This window comes from Pongo pygmaeus, chromosome 14 (assembly GCF_028885625.2).
Source record: "Pongo pygmaeus isolate AG05252 chromosome 14, NHGRI_mPonPyg2-v2.0_pri, whole genome shotgun sequence".
In the NCBI taxonomy this organism is placed as follows: Eukaryota; Metazoa; Chordata; class Mammalia; order Primates; family Hominidae; genus Pongo; species Pongo pygmaeus.
In genome coordinates, this window is record NC_072387.2 from 31,456,926 (window position 1) to 31,476,590 (window position 19,665).

A 19,665-nucleotide genomic window follows, 5' to 3' on the forward strand; every position below is an offset into this window, starting at 1 on the left:
AAAAGGTCATGCAGTTTCAAGACTGCAGGGTGGCAGGGCGACACTCAAACCCTGGGCTTCCTGGCTCTACAGCGGCTCTGCTGTCTGTTCTCCCCACCCCATTACACTTTCTGCACCACGACATCTTAGCAAGGTTCCACAGGTTTTAGTCTTGGCTATTCCTGAAGGGAATAAGCTCAACTTCAGTGTGTTAATGAAGTCAAATGGAATTTCTCAATCATCCTGGTTATGTATGCAAGATAAAAAAGGAAATGAGGCTGGCCATGGTGGCTCATATCTGTAATCCCAGCACTTTGGGATACGAAGGCAAGAGGATCGCTGAAGGCCAGGAATTTCAGGCCAGCCTAGGCAACATAGTGAGAACTTGTCTCTTAAAAAAACAAAAAAAAGTCATGGATGGTAGTCCTAGCTACTTGGGAGGTTGAGTCAGGAGGATCATTTGAACCCAGGAGTTTGAGGCTGCAGTGCGCTTTGATCACACACTGTACTCCAGCCTGGGGGACAGAGTGAGACCCTGTCTCAAAAAAAAAAAAAAAAAAAAGAAATATATATATTTTAAAATTAAGTGCTTTATTTTGATACTAGGCAGAGTGGTTTGATTGATGTTAACACTGAGAGAAGTTTGTGGGAAACAATTCTGAGATTGAAAGGAAATGAAATACTTATGGATGAGGTCATAGATATAACAAATGCAAATATACATTCCATTGAAAATATAACATTTGAGGTCTATAAATATAATAACATAAAACAGCATTCAAGAAAATTGTCCTACCTTCAACCTTTGAAAAATTTGAAAACTCAGGTCTGTATTCCTCTAATTCAGTATGATCACTAGGATGAAAGTCCTTTATTTGATCTCCAGGCATGGAAAATTTAATAATATATTTCATTTTAACCTGATTGGTTTTATAGACAACAAATTCATCATCCTAGAGCAAACAGAAATCAGTAGGTGATTAACAACAGTAGCAACAAAAAGCCTGTATTGGCAGATGTTTTCATAAAAGCATGTTTGCTAATTTAGAATATGTTGAATTCACGCAGTACATATATAACAATTATTTAAACTTAAGCATATTTAATGAAAATAGGAGCAAAAAACTAAGGCCCTTCTTTGAGCATTGAAGACTCTCTTTGCTTGTTCCTTGATATAAAAATACCTCAAAGTCTGTGGTGACAGAGGCTGTTTGTGAAACTCCATGCACACTGTCATAGCCTGGTGGTGCTTCAGTTAAGGAAAAGTTCTTCTTGTGTAAGTCCATACACTTTCCGAGGGCTACGTCACAAATGAGCAGGAGTCTGGTGCCATCTGTCTCTCCCGGGTGTGAGTACTTGATACTTGTACTACATGCAAAAGGAAATAAACACATGTTTATAGCTTAGAGTGACTGGTCAATAACATATTATTGAAAGACTTCCCTGGTAAACTGTTCTAAATTTTCCTGTTATTGAAATATCTCCAAAGACTCAATTTAGAACTTTATTATGCACTTATTTATTTAGTATTTCTTCTTCTTTTTTTTAGACAGAATTTTGCTTTGTTACTCAGGCTAGAGTGCAGTGACACGATCATAGCTTATTGCAGTCTCCAACTCCTGGGCTCAACTGATCCTCCTGCCTCAGCCTCCTGAGTAGCTGGGACTATAGATGTGCACCACACTTAGCTAACTTTTAAAATTTTCTGCAAAGATGGGGTCTCACTATGTTTCCCAGGCTGGTCTCGAACTCCTGGGCTCAAAGTGATGCTCCCTCCTCAGCCTCCCAAAGTGCTGGGATTACAGGCATGAGCAACCATGCCTGGCCTATTTCGCATTTCTATGTGACAAATATGTATATTGCCCTTATGTTGTGCTAGGCAGTGCTCAAAGCACTTTGTTTCCAGAGGGAAATGAATTCTACTGTTCTCCTAAATCTTTGTTAGCTACTAAAATATACACATTTTACCATCATAAATACCAGGGTGAAAAGAAAAGGAAAAATAACCACCTTATTAATTAGGAAAAAGTAGATTTAATTCTCTGCACTAAAGCTCGGAAAGGAGTAAGAACCGTGGGTACCAAATGAGTAAGAACCGGTCAAAGGGAAAGACAAGCTCTCACAAAGCCTCCTGAATGGAAAAACAAACATTTCAAATGACATCCAAATGAGAAATGTTGTTTTATCTTTCTTTGGGAATCAGCAGCTTTAATAAGGCAACTCTTGCTATTAGGAGCACAGACTAGGACACACCTTTGGACACAACATTTTGGAGATGCATCTCTATTTTTTAAACATTAAGTTCAAAATGCAGAAGTATGGCCAGACGACCCTTCTTTGTTTCACCCACTGAAAAAAAAATCAGTTCCCCCATTCCTTCTATAACCCTCTCCCCTTTGGAGGGCTCTTTTCCTGCAACTTACAAGCATGCTTCCTTCCTTCTCATTAAACCGCACTCTGGACTTCTCCCTGGAGCTGTCTCTATTCCTTCCTATCTCACCACGTTCTGGCAGAGGGGGCCAGTGACTGTCTCTTCTGGCTCATTTACCCCTTAATCCACTGCTGTTTGGCTCAATTCACATCTAAAAATTTTTACTTGGATACAGTGTGCATAGGAAAAAACATTTATGATATACATATTTAAAGAATAAGAAGATAAATATCCACATAGCTACCACTTAGGTTAAGAACTAGAACATCCCTAAAACTTCTATGCTGCCCCACAGCTCACCTTCTCTCCCACCCAGAGGTAATTTGATCACTGTCTTGAATTTTTGTATATTATTTTCTCTTTTTTTCCCATGTGGAATTTACTCCATAAGGAGCCACAGAGGGGACCCTGGGTAGGTTGGGAGAGGTTTTACTGTGTCCCCTTTTTTATAAGTTTTCTCTTTTGTGTGTTTTTTTTTTTTTTTTTTTTTTTTTGGAGACAGGGTCTTGCACTCTTTTACCCAAGCTGGAGTGCAGTGGTACAATCATAGCTCTCTGCAGCCTCAACCTCCTGGCCTCAAGCAATCCTCCCACCTCAGTCTCCTGAGGCTGGGACTACAGGTGTGCACCACTGCACCTGGCTAATTTTTTAAAACATTTTGTAGCTATGGGGTCTCACTATGTTGCCCAGGCTGGTCTTGAACTCTTGGCCTCAAGCAATTCTTCCACCTTGGCCTCCCAAAGGGTTAGGATTACCGGCTTTGAGCCACTGTGCCTGGCCTATTTTCTTTCATAGTATTAATGCACAGATATATGTCCCTCAACAATGTAATGTATACTTTTGCTTGTTTTTGAGCCTTGCACATACAGGCATACCTTGTTTTAGTGCACTGCAGAGATATTCTTTTTTTTTTTTTTTTTTTTTTTTTTACAAATTGAAGGTTTGCAGCAACTCTGTGTTGAGCAGGTCTAGGTCTACTGGTGCCATTTTTTTTTAACAGCATGTGCTTCCTTTGTGTCTCTGTGTCTCATTTTGGTAATTCTCACAATGTTTCAAACTTTTTCATTTTTATTATAGCTGTAATGGTGATGTGTGATCAATGATCTGTGATGTTACTATTGCAATTGTTTTGGGCTGCAACAAACTGTGCCCATACAAGGTGGCGAGCTTGGTAAATGTTTCGTGTGTTCTGACTGCTCCACTGACCAGTGGTTCCGTCATCTCTCTCCTTCTTCTCTGGCCTCCCTATTCCCTGAGATACAATATTGAAATTAGGCCAATTAATAATAACCCTATAGTGGCCTCTAAGTGTTCAAGTGAAAGAAAGGGCTGTACATGTTTCACTTTAAATCAAAAGCTAGAAATGATTAAGCTTGGTGAGGAAGGCATGTTGAAAACCAAGACAGGCTGAAAGCTAGGCCTCTTGTGGCAAACAGTTATCCAAGTGGTGAATGTAAAGAAACAATTCTTGAAGGAAATTAAAAGTGCTGCTCCAGTGAACATAGGAATGATAAAAAAGCAAAACAGCCTTATTGCTGATATGAAGAAAATGTTAATGGTCTGGATAGAAGATCAAACCAGCCACAGCACTCTCTTAAGCCAAAGCCTAATCCAGAGCAAGGCCTCAACTCTGTTCAATTCTATGAAGGCTCAGAGAGGTGAGGAAACTGCAGAAGGAAGGCTTGAAGCTAGCAGAGGTTGGCTGAGGTTTAAGGAAAGAAGCCATCTCTATAACATAACAATGGAAGGTGAACCAGCCAGTGCTGATGTAGAAGCTGCAGCAAGTTCTCCAGAAGATCTAGCTAAGATCACTGATGCAGGTGGCTTCACTAAACAACAGATTTTCCATGTAGACAAAACAGCCTTCTATTGGAAGAAAATGTAATCTAGGACTTCCACAGCTGGAGAGGAGTCAATGGCTGGCTTCAAAGCTTCAGATGACAGGCTGACTCTTGTCAGGGGCTAATGCGGCTGGTGACTATAAGCTGAAGCCAGTGCTCACTTACCATTCCAAAAATCCCAGGGCCCTTAAGAATTGTGCTAAATCTACTCTTTCTGTGCTCTATAAATGGAACAACAAAACCTGGATGTCAGCACATCTGTTTACAGAATGGTTTACTGAATTTTAAGCCCAATGTATAGATCTACTGCTCAACAAAAAAGGTTCTTTCCAAAATACAACTGCTCACTGGCAAAGCGCCTAGTCATTCAAGAGCTCTGATGGAGAGGTACAAGGAGTTTGTTGTTTTCATGCCTGCTAACACAACTTCCATTCTGCAGCCATGGATCAAGAAGTAATTTCAGCTTTGAAGTCTTATTATTTAAGAAACACATTTTGGGCTGGGCACGGTGGCTCACGCCTATAATCCCAGCACTTTGGGAGGCCAAGGCAGGCAGATCACCCGAGGTCAGGAGTTCGAGACCAGCCTGCCCAATATGATGAAACCCCATCTCTACTACAAATACAGAAATTAGCCAGGCATGGTGGCATGTGCCTGTAATCCCAGCTACTCAGGAGGTTGAGACAGAAGAATCGCTTGAACCCAGGAGGCGGAGGTTGCAGTGAGCCAAGATCACACCATTGCACTCCAGCCTGGGCAGCAAGAGCAAACTCCATCTCAAAAAAAAAAAAAGAAAGAAAGAAATACATTTTGGCCAGGTATGCCTGTAATCCCAGGAGTCTGAGGTGGGATGATCACTTGAGTCCAGCAGTTTGAGGTTCCAGGGAGCTATGGCTATGGTTGCATCTTACCGTACTCTCACCTGGGCAATAATGGAGCAAGACCCCAACTCTAAAAAGAAAAAAATACATTTTGTAAGGCTATAGCTGCCATAGACAGTGATTCCTCTGATGGATCTGGACAAAGTAAATTGAAAATCTTCCAGAAAGGATTCACTATTCTCCTTGTCCTTAAGAGCATTTGATGAATTATGGGAGGAGGTCAGCATATGAGTATTAATAGGGGTTTGAAAGAAGTTTACTCTAACTATCTTGGGTGACTTTGAGGGGTTCAAACTTCAGTGAAGGAAGTCACTGTAGATGTGGCAGAAGCAGCAGGAGAACTAGAATTAGAATTGGAGCCTGAAGATGGGACTGAATTGCAGCAATCTCATGATCGAACTTGAATGAATGAGGAGTTGCTTCTTATGAATGAGTGAAGAAAGTGGTTTCTTGAGATGGAATCCATTCCTGGTGAAGATGTTGTGAATATTGTTGAACTGACAACAAAGGATTTTGAATATCACATAAACTTAGTGGATAAAGCAGCAGCAGTGTTTGAGATAACGGACTCTAATTTTCAAGGAAGTTCTACTGTAGGTAAATGCTATCAAATAGCATCTCATACTGCAGATAAACCTTTCATGAAAGGAAGAGTCAATTGCTGAGGCAAACTTCACTGTTGTCGTATTTTAAGAAATTGCCACAGCCACCTCAACTTTCAGCAAGCACCACCCTCATCAGTCAGCAGCCATAGACATTGACACAAGACCTTCCACCAGCAAAAAGACAATGGCTCACTGAAGTCTTAGATGATCGTTAGGATTTTTAGTAATAAAGTACATACCTTAAAATTAAGGTATGTACATTGTTTTTTTTTAAACACAATGCTATTGCACACTTTAATAGAGTGTAAACCTTTTGTACTCATTGGGAAACCAAAAACGTGTGTGACTCACTTTATTGCAGTATTTGCTATATTGCAGTAGTGTGGAACCAAACCCTCAATTATCTCCAAGGTATGCCTGTATATAGAATTATCTAATAACTTTTGATCCACCAAGGTCCTAAGGCTCATCCATTTGACATGTGTAGCCACAGTCCAATTGTTTAAACTGTAGGACAGGACTTCATGTAGGACTCCATCAAAATGTACGGATCCACTCCACTGACGATGGACATCTGCACGATTTCCAGTGTTCTGTTATTACAGTGCTCTCTCTTTTTTTCTTTTCTTTTTTTTTAAGAGATTGGGTCTTGCTTTGTCTCCCAAGCTGGCTGTAGTGGTTCAGTCATACCTCACTGTGGCCTTGGACTGCTGGGCTCAAGCAATCCTCCTGCCTCAGCCTCCTGAGTAGCTTGGATTACAGGTGTGTGACACAATGCCTGGCTAATTTTAAAAAGCTTTTTTTTGAGATGGGGTCTTGCTGTGTTGCCCAGGCTAATCTCAAACTCCTGGACTTGAGCAATCTTTCTGCCTCAAACTCCTGAGTAGCTGGGACTACAGGAGTGTGCCACTGCACTCAGCTCATTTTTTGAGACAGAGTCTTGCTCTGTCACCCAGGCTGGAGTGCAGTGGTGTGATCTCGGCTCACTGCAATCTCTGCCTCCTGGGTTCAAGCGATTCTCCTGCCTCACCCTCTTGAGTAGCTGGGACTACAGGTGCACACCACCACACACAGCTAATTTTTGTACTTTTATTAGAGATGGGGTTTCGCCACATTGGCCAGGCTGGTCTCGAACTCCTGGCCTCAAGTGATCTACCTGCCTTGGCCTCCCAAAGTGCTGGGATTACAGGCATGAGCCACTGCGCCTGGCCCCAGCTCGTTTTCTTTGCTATTAGGTTTCTATTTAAGTCTTTTGCACATCTGCTTATAGGGTTGCTTATCTTTTCCTTATTGATTTGTAGGAACTCTTTAAATATCTTGGATCATTATCCTTTGTCCTGGGCCTGAACTCAGTCTCCATCCTTTAATTAGCTCTGCAACCTTAGGCAAGTTCCCTGACCTCCCTGAGTCTGTTTCCTTGCATTAAATTATGTTACAATACCAATTATGAGGTTGGCAGATGATGTACATGGGGTTCTTCTCACTGTGTTGCCCACACTGGACTGCAGTGACATAATCATAGCTCACTCCAGCCTTGAATTCCTGGACTCAAAGTGATCCTCCTGCCTCAGCCTCCCCAGTAGCTAGAACTATAGGTTCTATTAGCGCCACCATGCACAGCTAATTTTTTAATTTTTTTGTAGAGATAGGGTCTTGCTATGTGGCATAGGCTGGTCTTAAACTCCTGGGCTCAAGTGATCCTCCTGCCCTGGCCTCCCAAAGAGCTGGGAGTACAGGCATGAGCCACCATGTCTGGCATAAGGGCAGATTTAAACATTATCAAGGATGCTGAAGATGAAATAATATTCCAGGCATATTGAGGTCATATGTAATAGATAAATCTGTGTTTTGGTTGAGAAACTCCCTCACCAAGGAAAGACAGAAGAAAACACACAGCAAGTACTCCGTAATGATTCTGTGATTAAGGATCGAACATACCTGAGCGAATCACTGAAATAAATCCCACTTCCAAGGTTTCCGACGTCTGTTCTTTGTACACCATGATCTTCCACTACTTTGGGTAAAAGCAACCCTCTGAAAAGAGAAGGGCAGGATAAGGTGTAAGCCCAACACTGACTACATCTCTCCCTTGCTCAGAATTTTGGCAGGTTCCTACTGAACTTCTGGCATTCAGAGAACTCTGCAATCAGGGTGAAGCCATGGTTGTTTCTGAAATACAAGGGAAATTTCTGCCTTTTATTATATAAACATCTATTGTTTGAATTTCACATTAGGAGATTGAATGAATTTTGTAAAATAGCTTTTGGGTTTTGGTCCTACTTAGAAAGCTCATCCCTACTTAAAGATTATTTTGAGAAGATTCTCCCATTTTTCATTTAGGATACTTTTATGGTTTTATTTTAAATATTTAAATATTTGCTCTGTCTGGAGTTAAAGTATGAGAAATTAGGTAAGGGTCCAACTTTATATTTTTTCCTTGTGGTTACCCATTTATCTCTATAGACAGTATTGAAGAACTTGTCTTTCTTCCACAAAGATAAGATCTACTTATATCCTAAATCTTCTGTGTTTTTGAGTTCATTTGTGTTTAATATTAATGTCACCCTCATTATGCTTCTTTTCCAGAATTATTCTGGTAATTTCAAAATTTAAAAAAAATTTGTGTTGTAGAATCAGCTTTTCACTTAAAAAAACTTATTGGTAATTTTATCATGATTGTACTAAATCTATAGACTAATCCAAGAAAAACTGGCATCCTTCTGATTCATGCAAGTTGTCTTTTGGGTTCCTCAGTAGTAGTTTAATGGTTTTTTGTTTTTTCTTTCTTTTCCCCAGGTGGATCTTGTATGTTTCTTTTTAAGTTTCTTCTGAGTAATTAATGGATCTACATTTAATAATATTTTCTCCTGCTCCTGTGACTTCAGTTTCAGCCCTAATATTAAGTAGTAATTCAAAGCAAACAGAATCTTAGAGTTATGTTTCAAATAAACAACTCATGTTGTCTGGTGTGCACTCTAATTTCTGGACTCTAAATATTGGGCTATCCCTAGATTAGATACACATGGAAGAGTCATGAATATAGAATCACTTTTCTTCATACGATACAGTCTTCAAGAAGCAATTCATACCTATGTACACATTTTAAAAATAATACATAATTTTTCAAAATAGAGATGAGATCTTGCTAGGTTTTCCAGGCTGGTCTTGAACTCCCAGCCTTAAGTGATCCTTTTGCCTCAGCCTCCCAAAGTGCTAGGATTACAGGTGTGACTCACCATGCCCAGCCATAAATATGTAATTTAAATTACACACTTAATTATAAAGTGTGTAATTTTCTCCAGAATGCAGTAAGCTAGCTGATTTTAACTGAAAAGACCCACATAATATAGAAAAAAGCAGGAAAAAAAGAAGTAAAACACTTCACATTTGTGAGCCTGAAATTTTTGAAAAATAAAGATGGCTATTCTTACCGACACAAGATTCCCACGATGTTTCGTACAGGAGAACCATGCAACAAGGGCCTCACATTGCCAAGTTTGCTCAAAAACTCTGTGGTTTCATTCACTCTGCCAACTCTAAATATCTGCAAGACATCCACTGGGCTCTTACTGTAAGAATTAGAAGAAAAGCCTTTAGATTACATAATTGGAAACAAAACAAAAAGTCATTATAGCAGAAGAAATCCCAAAAGAGTCCAAATGTCCATTATCAGGAAACTGATTCAATGAGTCACAGCACAGTGTATCTTGGAATTATTATGTAGGTATTAAAAAAATCAAATTCTTTAACAAACATGAGGATATGTAGTAAAGTATACAGTAAAATATAAAATTTAAAAGTAGATTACAAAACTTTATACATAGTATTATCCCAATTTGTCAAATAAACAATAGTATATGGAATATATAATTCTTGCTCTGGGCAACAGAGCAAGACCATGTCTCTCAACAACAACAACAAAAAAGAATGCAACTTCTGGCTGGGCACAGTGGCTCAGGTCTGTAATCCCAGCACTTTGGGAGGCCAAGGCAGTTGGATCACTTGAGCCCAGAAGTTTGACACCAGCCTGGGCAACGTGGTGAAACCCCGTCTCTCCTAAAAATACAAAAATTAGCGGGGCGTGGTGGTGCACACCTGTAGTCTCAGCTACTCAGGAGGCTGAGGCAGGAGAATCACTTGAACCCAGGGCGGGGGGGTGGTGTAGAGGTTGCAAGGAGCTGAGATCGCGCCACTGCACTCCAGCCTGGGCGACAGAACGAGACTCTGTCTCAAAGAAAAGAAAGTTATCGGCTGGGCATGGTGTCTCACCCTTGTAACCCCAGCACTTTGGGAGGCTGTGGTGGGCGGATCATGAGGTCAGGAGATCGAGACCATCCTGGCCAACATGGTGAAACCCCGTCCCTACTAAAAACACAAAAATTAGCGGGGCATGGTGGTGCACACCTGTAGTCCCAGCTACTCGGGAGGCTGAGGCAGGAGAATCGCTTGAAGCCAGGAGGCAGAGGTTGCAGTGAGCCAAGATCACGCCATTGCACTCCAGCCCGGCCAGCCCGGCGACAGAGCAAGACTCCATCAAAAAAAAAAAAAAAAAAAAAAGTTATCGAATACCTTATTTTTAAGTGCTGTTTAGGAAACCAAGCAGGTTTGGAGAGAGGGTTGTCAAGAAAGTATTCTCTTGGGAGGTGACATTTATTGGAATGTGGCACTATAAAACGTGTATTTTAAGACCTCACTGGTTGTTATGGTTGGATGGGGCAGGAGTGGAGGAGAACATCTGGAAGGACACTGTAGACGGGATAACAGGATCTGGATTAAAGATGGCGGCAGAGTGAATGGAAGTAGCCAAGGGATGAAGGACACTTTGAAGGCAGAATTGACAGAACACAGTTATGTGGGGATGAGGGACAGAGAGACCCCACACTGGCTCTGAGTGGGTAGCTAAGATGGGGCAGTTGTTGGGGGAGACTAGGGTATGGCTGAGGGCAGCTGTGGTGGGAGGAAGGGCACATCTTCCCAATCCCATGTCCAGCGGCCTCAGGTCAGTACCTTGACATTAGCGATGGTGGGAGTATTTGCTTCCCAGAACTCAGCAAATATTCCAGACCAGGACTTTTCCTTCACAGAGCTGGCTTACCAGCACACCCCCGGGGTGAACAGCATCGGGGTGATTCAGGCTGGGTTATGTTCTACACCCAAATGTCAACAGTGGTTATATTATATCTAGGTTGTCTCTGGGTGGTGATATTTTGAATGATTTTGTATTTTCTTCATATTTTTAGATATTTTCTTCATATTTTTAGATATTTTCTAAGCTTTTAGCAAAGAACACGAGTTTTATAACTAGAAAAAAGTAATATAAAGAAATCATGATTAGTGAAATGAAATGAAGAAAATCTAACTTTTCACAGCAGCAGGATCCTTCCCTAGGAAGAAGCCCACTTTAGCTGTGTGACTGCTTTTGTACGCAGAGGGTGGGGTGGCTTGCCAAGGGCTTGCTCAGGTAGCCCTGGAAGGCTGAACTGCCGCTGCCACTCCTGGGGCTTGACGTGGCTCTTCCTGTCTTCCTAGAGAAAGCTTATTGCCCTCCCGATTCCACCTTCCATGTCACTGGACTCTTACTTAGTACAGATCTCAGCAGACAGGGGAGGGTCAAAAGTCAAACCAAAAGAATTTGATTACATATAAAAACAAAATATGGAGAAGGCCTGTGGGAATGAATATTTTTGAGACACAGTCCTGTTCTGTCTCCCAGGCTGGAGTGCAGTGGCGCAATCCTGGCTCACTGCAACCTCCACCTCCCGGATTCAAGTGATTCTTGTGCCTCAGCCCCTGGAGTAACTGGGACCACAAACGTGTGCCACCATGCCCAGCTAATTTTTGTATTTTTAGTCAAGATAGAGTTTCACCATGTTGCCCAGGCTGGTCTCAAACTCCTGACCTCAAGTGATCTGCCCACCTCGGCCTCCCAAAGTGCTGGAATTACAGGCATGAGCCACCATGCCCGGCCCGGACTTTTTAAAAATTAAAGTGAAATTCCAAAAAGATAAAATTAACCATTAAGTGTACAATTTGGTAGTATTTAGTACAGAACATTCAAAGTGTCATGTAATCACCACCTCTAGTTCCAAAATTTTTATTTGCCCAAAAGAAAACCCCGTACCGTTTGGCTGTCAGTCCCCAACCCTCCTTCTCATGGCACTAGGCAATTTGCTGTCTCCGTGGATTTATCTATTCTAGATATTTCATATAAACAGAATCGTATAATATGTGGCTTCTTTCGCTCAGCATATTTTTGAGGTTCCCCCGTTTGTAGTATGTGTCAGTGCTTCATTCCTTTTTCATGGCTGAATAATATTCTATTACATATATTTATCACGTTTTGCTTATCCACTTCCCTGTTGATGAGCATTTGGGTTATTTAACCACGTTTTGGCTGTTGTGAATAGTGTTGCTATGAATATTCAATACAAGTACTCAAATACAAGTACCTATTTGAGTACTTGCTTTCAAGTCCTTTGAGTATAGAACTAGGAGTGGAATTGCTGGGTCTTATTGTAATCATATGTTTAACTTGTTAAGGAATCATCTAACGGAGGCTGCATCATTTTTCCCTCCCATCAGCAATGTGTGAGGCTTTCAGTCTCTCTATATCCTCACCAACACTTATAATTTTACATTAAAAAGAAATCATATGGCTGGGCGTGGTGGCTCACGCCTGTAATCCCAGCACTTTGGGAGGCCAAGGCTGGCAGATCATAACATCAGGAGATCGAGACCATCCTGGCTAAAGCAGTGAAACCCCGTCTCTACTAAAAATACAAAAATTAGCCAGGCGTGGTGGCGTGCGCCTGTAGTCCCAACTGCTGGGGAGGCTGAGGCAGGAGAATGGCGTGAACCCAGGAGGCGAAGGCTTGCAGTGAGCCGAGATCGTGCCACTGCACTCCAGCCTGGGTGACAGAGCGAGACTCCGTCTCAAAAAAAAAAAAAAAAAAGGAAATCATAGCCATCTTAGTAGATGTGAAGTGGTTTTGGGAAGGGATTTTGAGAATGATCAAGGAAAGCAGAACATAATTTTAGATGAGTCTGAGTCAGGCCATAAGGTAAGAGTGGCTGGGTGTGGTTTTAGTGGGGCTCTGGAAAACCAGCTCTCTAAACAGCAGCAGCAACGCCCCCGCACAGCCCTGATTTGCAGCATTTGCTGATTTCCATGGCGCAAATCCTTCCCGTGTCCAATTTCAAGCTACCAATGGTTTAACAACCAGCTCACCAAATCTCTTAAATGTTGACAACTGGCTCTCATAAGCTGGTATGTGCGGCTACAACTCACCACCATTCGTTCTAAGGGCTGTGCCAAGCTGACCAAGAGGAACTGCTGCAATGGAATGAACCACCAAGTCAAAAGAGTCAGTCCCATGCTCGAGAACAAGCATGCAATGGGGTTTCCAAACTGAGAAGCTGGGCACAGACTCAACCACGGTGACCCTCAGGGGTGCTGACACCCAGCAAGGGCTCATCTGAGCAGGTGGTCCATCATGTTTGTTGTTACTGGAGAATGCCCTTCAGCGCAGGACCCTGGGTATTCACAGTGAATGAGAGCACAAGTGTAACTGGTATTTAGGAATGTGTTTTCCAGGTTTTCAGGGGCAGTTTTTCATGCCACAGAGAGGCCACGTTAGAAGACGCCATACCCATATTCCTGCATGTTTAAATCTTAGTTTAAGTGGCTTTTTCTCTGTAATAACCTACAAAATACAAACTCGAACACGTTTTGATTTAAATTAAATTTAACTCTCAACAAGATTAGGTAACCTTGAAATCGGAGTGGAATAGAGGGTGATTTCAAGCACAGAATACTGCCCCAGGCACCATTATGAGCAGCGAAGAAAGTAATTTGTCATCACACCACCGCTACTGTGGCTTGTTGCTGAAGATTAAATTATCTAGGTAATTACTGTAATCAGCTCTTTAACGGAGTCTCAAAGAGCATTATATTGTAACAGATCCTGAGATATTTCCTTTATGCTTACCTGTGATGATTCTGCAAAACCTCTTTTCTAACCCTGAGAAATTCTTCAGCATTCTGTTCAACGTGCTCAATTTTGCATCTCAAAGCTTGGTATTTGGCCAGGGATGGTGGGCTGGGTTTGGACAAATTAGTTTCACAGACATTAACCATGTCTCTTATTAGCTGTAGGTGGAAATAATACACAGATGTCAGAATCACCACATATCAAAATTAATATTTATATTACATTAACACTTTCTCAAAAAGATGGGAAAAGTCCATTTTCCCCCAAAGCTTGCTTTACTTTATTTATTTATGAGACGGGTCTTGGTCTCACCCACGCTGGACTGTATGTAGTGGCATGACCATAGCTCACTGCAGCCTCAACCTCCTGAGTTCAAGAGATCCTCCCACCTTAGCCTCCAGAACTGTATTTGAATGGGCACTATATGTTCCCTCTTAGCAATACTGATGACTGACATTTTTTTTCTTTTTTTTAAGATGGAGTTTTGCTCTTGTTGACCAGGCTGGAGTGCAGTGGCGTGATCTTGACTCACTGCAACCTCTGCCTCCTGGGTTCAAGCAATTCTCCTGCCTCAGCCTCCTGAGTAAGTGGGATTACAGGTGCATGCCACCATGCCCAGCTAATTTTTTGTATTTTTAATAGAGATGGGGTTTCACCATGTTGGCCAGGCTGGTCTCGAACTCCTGACTGGTGATCCATCTGCCTTGGCCTCCCAAAGTGCTGGGCTTACAGGAGTGAGCCACCACACCCGACTGACAGATTCTTTATGTTTGATGTTAGGTAAATCATAGAATTTTGAATTTGGAAGGGTCTTATATTTTCTCATTGACCAGTTCTTTCCTTATTTTGGATTACTGATTCCTCTGGGAATCTGTTGAAAGCGATTATTTCCCAAACATGCAAAATTTCACATCTATAAACTCCTCTGAAGTCTAGGACACGAATCTCTGATCTTGGCCAAATCCCTGCATGCACAGATGAGGCAACGCGGACCAAGAGAGTGACTTCAGCCTTGTCTAAGGCAGGGTTGGCTGCCGTGGCTGCCTTCCTCTACTCACTAAGCCTGCTTCTCTCCTGGCAGCTCAGAGGAGATGGCCCATTTCTGAGCAGCCACAGTGGCTGCAATCTCCTCACCAGCGACTGGTTTGAGAGATTGTGCACGACTTCATTCTGACCAGAGAAATATGAGTCTGCCAGGGGCTTCCGCTACATGACACACAAAGAACTATTACAGATGGGATGCTATGAACTACTGCAGCCATCTGCAGATCACGAGGAAGCCAGGCTAAGAGCAGAGCTGTCACTCTACAGGAAGTACAGAGGGACGGAAGGAGGCTGGGACCCTGATGATAACACTGACACACTGAGTCTCGGGGTGACCTAGGCCAGCAGGCAGCCCACAGCTGGACTTCTTATTGTCTGAGATCGTAAATGTCCTCATTGTTAAAGTTAGTTGCAGTTTCCCATTTCTTCTGCAGAGAGGATCCGAACTCATTCCAGGGTCTGAAAAGCTATTTTACAAGACAGCAATTTTAAAACTATTTCTGCATTTATGTCACTGTGCCAACATATTCACATTTGAAAATATGGTTTAACTTTCATAAGGATCCAGGGCTTTCTAAAATGGTTCAACAATTTATTTTCTAGCACAACTCTGGAGACAATTTCATGATTCAGTGTTATTTTATTCATCAGATTTCTAAAGACCCCCACCCTCAACGTATTTTATAGTAAATTGAATTCTATATTTCAGAGGTTACCTGGCAGAGGTCTGCTTTCTTAGCCAATAGTCCCAGGTTCACTTCTTTGGGCGTTGTGCCTTTGTGAGGTATCAGTCTGTAAAACTCTGTCATCATCTTTTGCAATTGCTCTGCTGTTTCTCCATTTTTCAGTGCTGCCTTTACTAGGAGGAGAATCCCCTCTGCCTTGCTCACCTTTCAACAGATCGTATATGCTTATTACAATGAAATCTCAATACAGAAATTAAGGAGCATGCACAAAACTATATAAATAATTGTTGGACATATCAAGACTACCCATTTTCTACTGGACAGCCATCACAAAGCAAATGCTGATCTTTACTGGAGACGTATCTCAGTTGTGGCAAAGATGCCATGAGGATTGTTACAAAACTGGGCTCAGTTTTACTAGAGGAAAGAACCAGAGTCTTATATTTCTATACATATGTGGACACATCTACATACGTATACAGACAGAGAGAAACACTAATGCAACTGTGATAGACTTGCTTTTCACATGAGAAATTTAGAAAACTGTCAGAATCAGACCAGGGATAAAAACCTCCTGAATGTGTTTCTAATTACACAAGTACTTCATGGGCTTTATCCCAGTTAGCCATTTTCTCCTTGAGATAAATTAGTTTAATTCCACAGAGGAAAACTGACCATATTATTTCAATACAACAATGCAGTTGCACAAGTTGTACCATTGGGGATATCTTCTTTTGTCTGCTCTTTTCATTGCAATTATGCTTAATCAAGAAGGGAAGAACATTTTCTGGTGGTCTGGAGGCATGCCTGCCTTTCCTAAGAGTCAGAAGGTGCGAGACTGTGGAGTCACTAGGAAATGGGTTGGAGTCAGGGCATCTCACTGGGGACCAAGGCCACCCATATCCCTCCAGCTTCCTGCAAACCTCTTGGCACAGAGGATCAGGCCTCCTAATTGGCCAGCACCAGAAGCCTGCCTTCGATCAGCTCTTGAGGCTGATATTTTACAGACAGGGATGTCTAGGTTTCTCAGAAGCTTTTCTCCTCAGTGCTGTTAGTGGTCCCTTTCTTCAGGGTACAAGGAAAGAACATTTAGGAATGAATTCCAGAGCAGTCAGGCCAGCACGCAAACACATGTGTTATTGCTGATGCCAATCAACCAGGAGGCAGATTTCTCACATTCTGTTTCAGCGACACACCGACTTACATCGTTGAGGCTAATCCTGTTCACTGGCTTGAGAAGCATGTGTTCCAGGTGGCCCAGGGCCTCTGCCCAAATCATCTCTACTAAATCGCTCACCTCTTGGCTCAGAGTGCTTGAATTCATGACTTCCTCCAAAAGTAACTGCAACAATAAAATAGAAATGCCACCAAAAAGTCATCATGTGTGAGTTTGTGTAAAACTTACATGGGCCAACGAACAGAGGTGTGAGGAGAAATAATTAATTAGAGCCCAGGAGAGTCATCCCCAGCCAGGTAACTAAATCCTTTCTCTACTGGATCCTCCCTCTGTCTTCCTCCATTCTCTCTTCTCTGATTCCCTCCTACCCCCTTTTCTTCCTGTTCTATTTTTTCCTTCACCCTGTAAACTCTAGGCCTGTCAGTAGTAGTCAACACACGAAGTCAGGGTTAAGGACCCTTGACTCATGGGTAGGTTGTAAAGAGATCTCCCAAAAGCTGGGAGGGTCTGTTGCTGAAATAAGCAATACATCTCCTGGCTTGTTCTAAAACACATTCCCCACTCAACTTCCATGCCTTTCTATGAGTTCAGATTTCCTTTTCTGAACTCCTCCTCTTCCCTCCTGACAGTTATTTATTTATGTACTTGAGACAGGGTCTTGCTGTATTGCCCAGGTTGGGGTGCAGTGGCATGATCATAGCTCACTGTAACCTCGAACTGCTGGATTCAAGTGGTCCTCCTGCCTCAGCCTCATGAGTAGCTAAGACTACAGGCACACCACCATTCCTGGCTAATGTTTTTCAGTTTATGTAGAAATGGGTCTCTCTATGTTGCCAAGGCTGGTCTTGAACTCCTGGCCTCAAGTGATCCTCCTGCCTTGGCCTCCCAAACTGCTGGGATACAGGCATGAGCCACCAAGCTTGGCCCAGTTTTTTATTTGTAATAGAGAAAACATTTCTATTAAAAATATTCAATCAACAACAAAAAAATTATAAATCAATCTCACTGCTTGTAATTGTTCAGATGCTAATTGGGTTGCTTCAGGTGTGAAATGTTCTCTTAGTAGAAATCCTTGTTTCTTCAGTTCTTCAATGTAATTTTCATAGTATTCACTTGCATCTTCAGAGGTTTTCTTTATAGCAAACTGTCTTCTAGTCTGTGAATTATGGTGAACAGCAAAAGTACAGTCATTATTTACATATCTAGCTTTATTGAACACAAATAAAGCATTAGGTCCTTGACATGAAGAAGCTTAGAAATTAGTTTTTTTCAAATAATTACTTAAATTTTAAATTCTTTTTCTTTTCCTTTTTTTTTTTTTTTTTTTTTGAGACAGGGTCTTGCTCTGTCGCCCAGACTGGAGTGCAGTAGCACAATCTCGACTCACTGCAACCTCCACCTCCTGGGTTCAAGTGATTCTTCTGCCTCAGCCTCCTGAGTAGCTGGGACCACAGGCATGCACCACCACACCTGGCTAATTTTTTTTGTATTTTTTTGGTAGAGATGGGGTTTCAACCATGCTGGCTTGAATAACTCCTGACCTCAAGCAATCCACCCACCTCAGCCTCCCGAAGGGCTAGGATTACAGGCGTAAGCCACCATGCCTGGCCAGAATTACCAAAATTTTAAACTCTTAATAGCCTAAAACCTGGAGGTAAAGGGGAAAAGGCTTGAGAACGCACAGCAGACAGAAAAGATCATTTGTTTCACTGGAGAGTCACTCAAAGCTTCCTTCCAAATCTACAGACTCCTTACAAACCATTCTAATTAGCTTGGAAATCTGGTTTTCCAGCTTTTTGGAAATGAGAAAAAAAAAACAGGGGAGGGGAAAAAAGAAAAATACTTCAGAAAGGAAGAACTGTTAGAGACAGGCACACAGTGAAAATGAAATCACAGCCAATAGACAGGCAGGAAAGTTATTAGGTCATGCACGTGTTAAAGGCTCCAGCTCCTCCCTCATCCCAAACTGCCTACGGAGGTGGCACTTTCTGCTTTTCCGGGAAACTCCTGCCCCTGTAGTGGGCAGTGATCCTAACATTAACCCCAGGAAAATCTGGGAGAACCTGCCCCAGCTCAAAGCCCTGGTGTCCTTGTAGGTGTTGGCTGAGCCCCTGGCTTGGGGGTGTGGACCCCTGGAAAGCCACACTACTCAGGATACCCATAAGCCGCCCTCCTAGATAGGGGGGCCGCAGGATGCCTCTGAAACTTGGAAAATAGAAGTGCCTGTTGAAGTCACTCCATTTAAGAAGGTAGAGTTTAATGTAATTTTGGAAGATTCCCATCAAAATGGTTTTATTAAGCAGAAGGGCAGGCTGGAAAATCCTCTTCAGCAGAACAGCGGACTAAGGCTCACTGCTATCAAGGTGGACAGGCTTCTCTGCTCAGCAAACCAGGCTCACCCAGGGGATGCTATACACAGACTTGGGCTTGCTGAGGGAGGAAGGCACCCTGAGGGATGTCCTGGCCTAAACGATGCTATAGTTTTCTTTCCCAATGAAGAAAACAATAACACATTCTATCATGTTTTTCAGCTTCGTTTTTACTTACTTCTTACCCAAACAACTAAATCCTCCACAAAATACAGTATGCATTTCAGAGTACAAGGGTAACAAAACTCCTTCTCCTTCTTGGACACATTTGACCATGGATTCGCTTTCTAGCTCTGTTTCCACGGAAATCTGATAAAGATGGCATGTCAGCTGTAATAGTAGGCAAAATTGCTTATGTAATTGTGGCCTCTCATTGATAAATTGCATTGAGTCTGGGGGTTCAATGGTGGGAAACCCAAGCTTTGGGCTTGTCAGAGAGCAGACTCATATAATTGGGTATGTCCCTTGAGGGCATCTGGAACTTGAGACAATGCTACAAGAGCTATGGGCTCTTGTGGGGTAGGGCTTCCAAGCCAAGTGGATCTCACATCCACCTGATGTGAGTCTCTTTCTCTTGTACCTGAGCTGACACTCAGAGTGGGAACAAAGGGAAAAGCTCCTGGAGCCTGTGTGGGCCTCTGTGAGGGCCACTCTCATGGAG

General features: G+C 42.3%; 1 protein-coding gene across 5 annotated transcripts in view; it reads right to left on the reverse strand.

Moving 5' to 3' along the window:
• LOC134737546 (protein mono-ADP-ribosyltransferase PARP4) overlaps positions 1-19,665 on the reverse strand; it is a 116,324-nt gene that overhangs the window by 55,835 nt on the left and 40,824 nt on the right. For all 5 annotated transcript variants that reach the window (XR_010123485.1, XM_063650632.1, XM_063650631.1 and 2 more), the window contains exons 7-14: positions 17,642-17,791; positions 16,663-16,800; positions 15,489-15,662; positions 13,726-13,886; positions 9,169-9,306; positions 7,676-7,771; positions 1,164-1,347; positions 776-932 (exon numbers count right to left, since the gene is read on the reverse strand). Coding sequence is in view for 4 of the 5 variants with exons in the window: in XM_063650632.1 (XP_063506702.1) it covers positions 776-932; positions 1,164-1,347; positions 7,676-7,771; positions 9,169-9,306; positions 13,726-13,886; positions 15,489-15,662; positions 16,663-16,800; positions 17,642-17,791 (1,198 nt within the window). In the remaining variant the exon portion in view is untranslated. The remainder of the gene's footprint in view (positions 1-775; positions 933-1,163; positions 1,348-7,675; positions 7,772-9,168; positions 9,307-13,725; positions 13,887-15,488; positions 15,663-16,662; positions 16,801-17,641; positions 17,792-19,665) is intronic.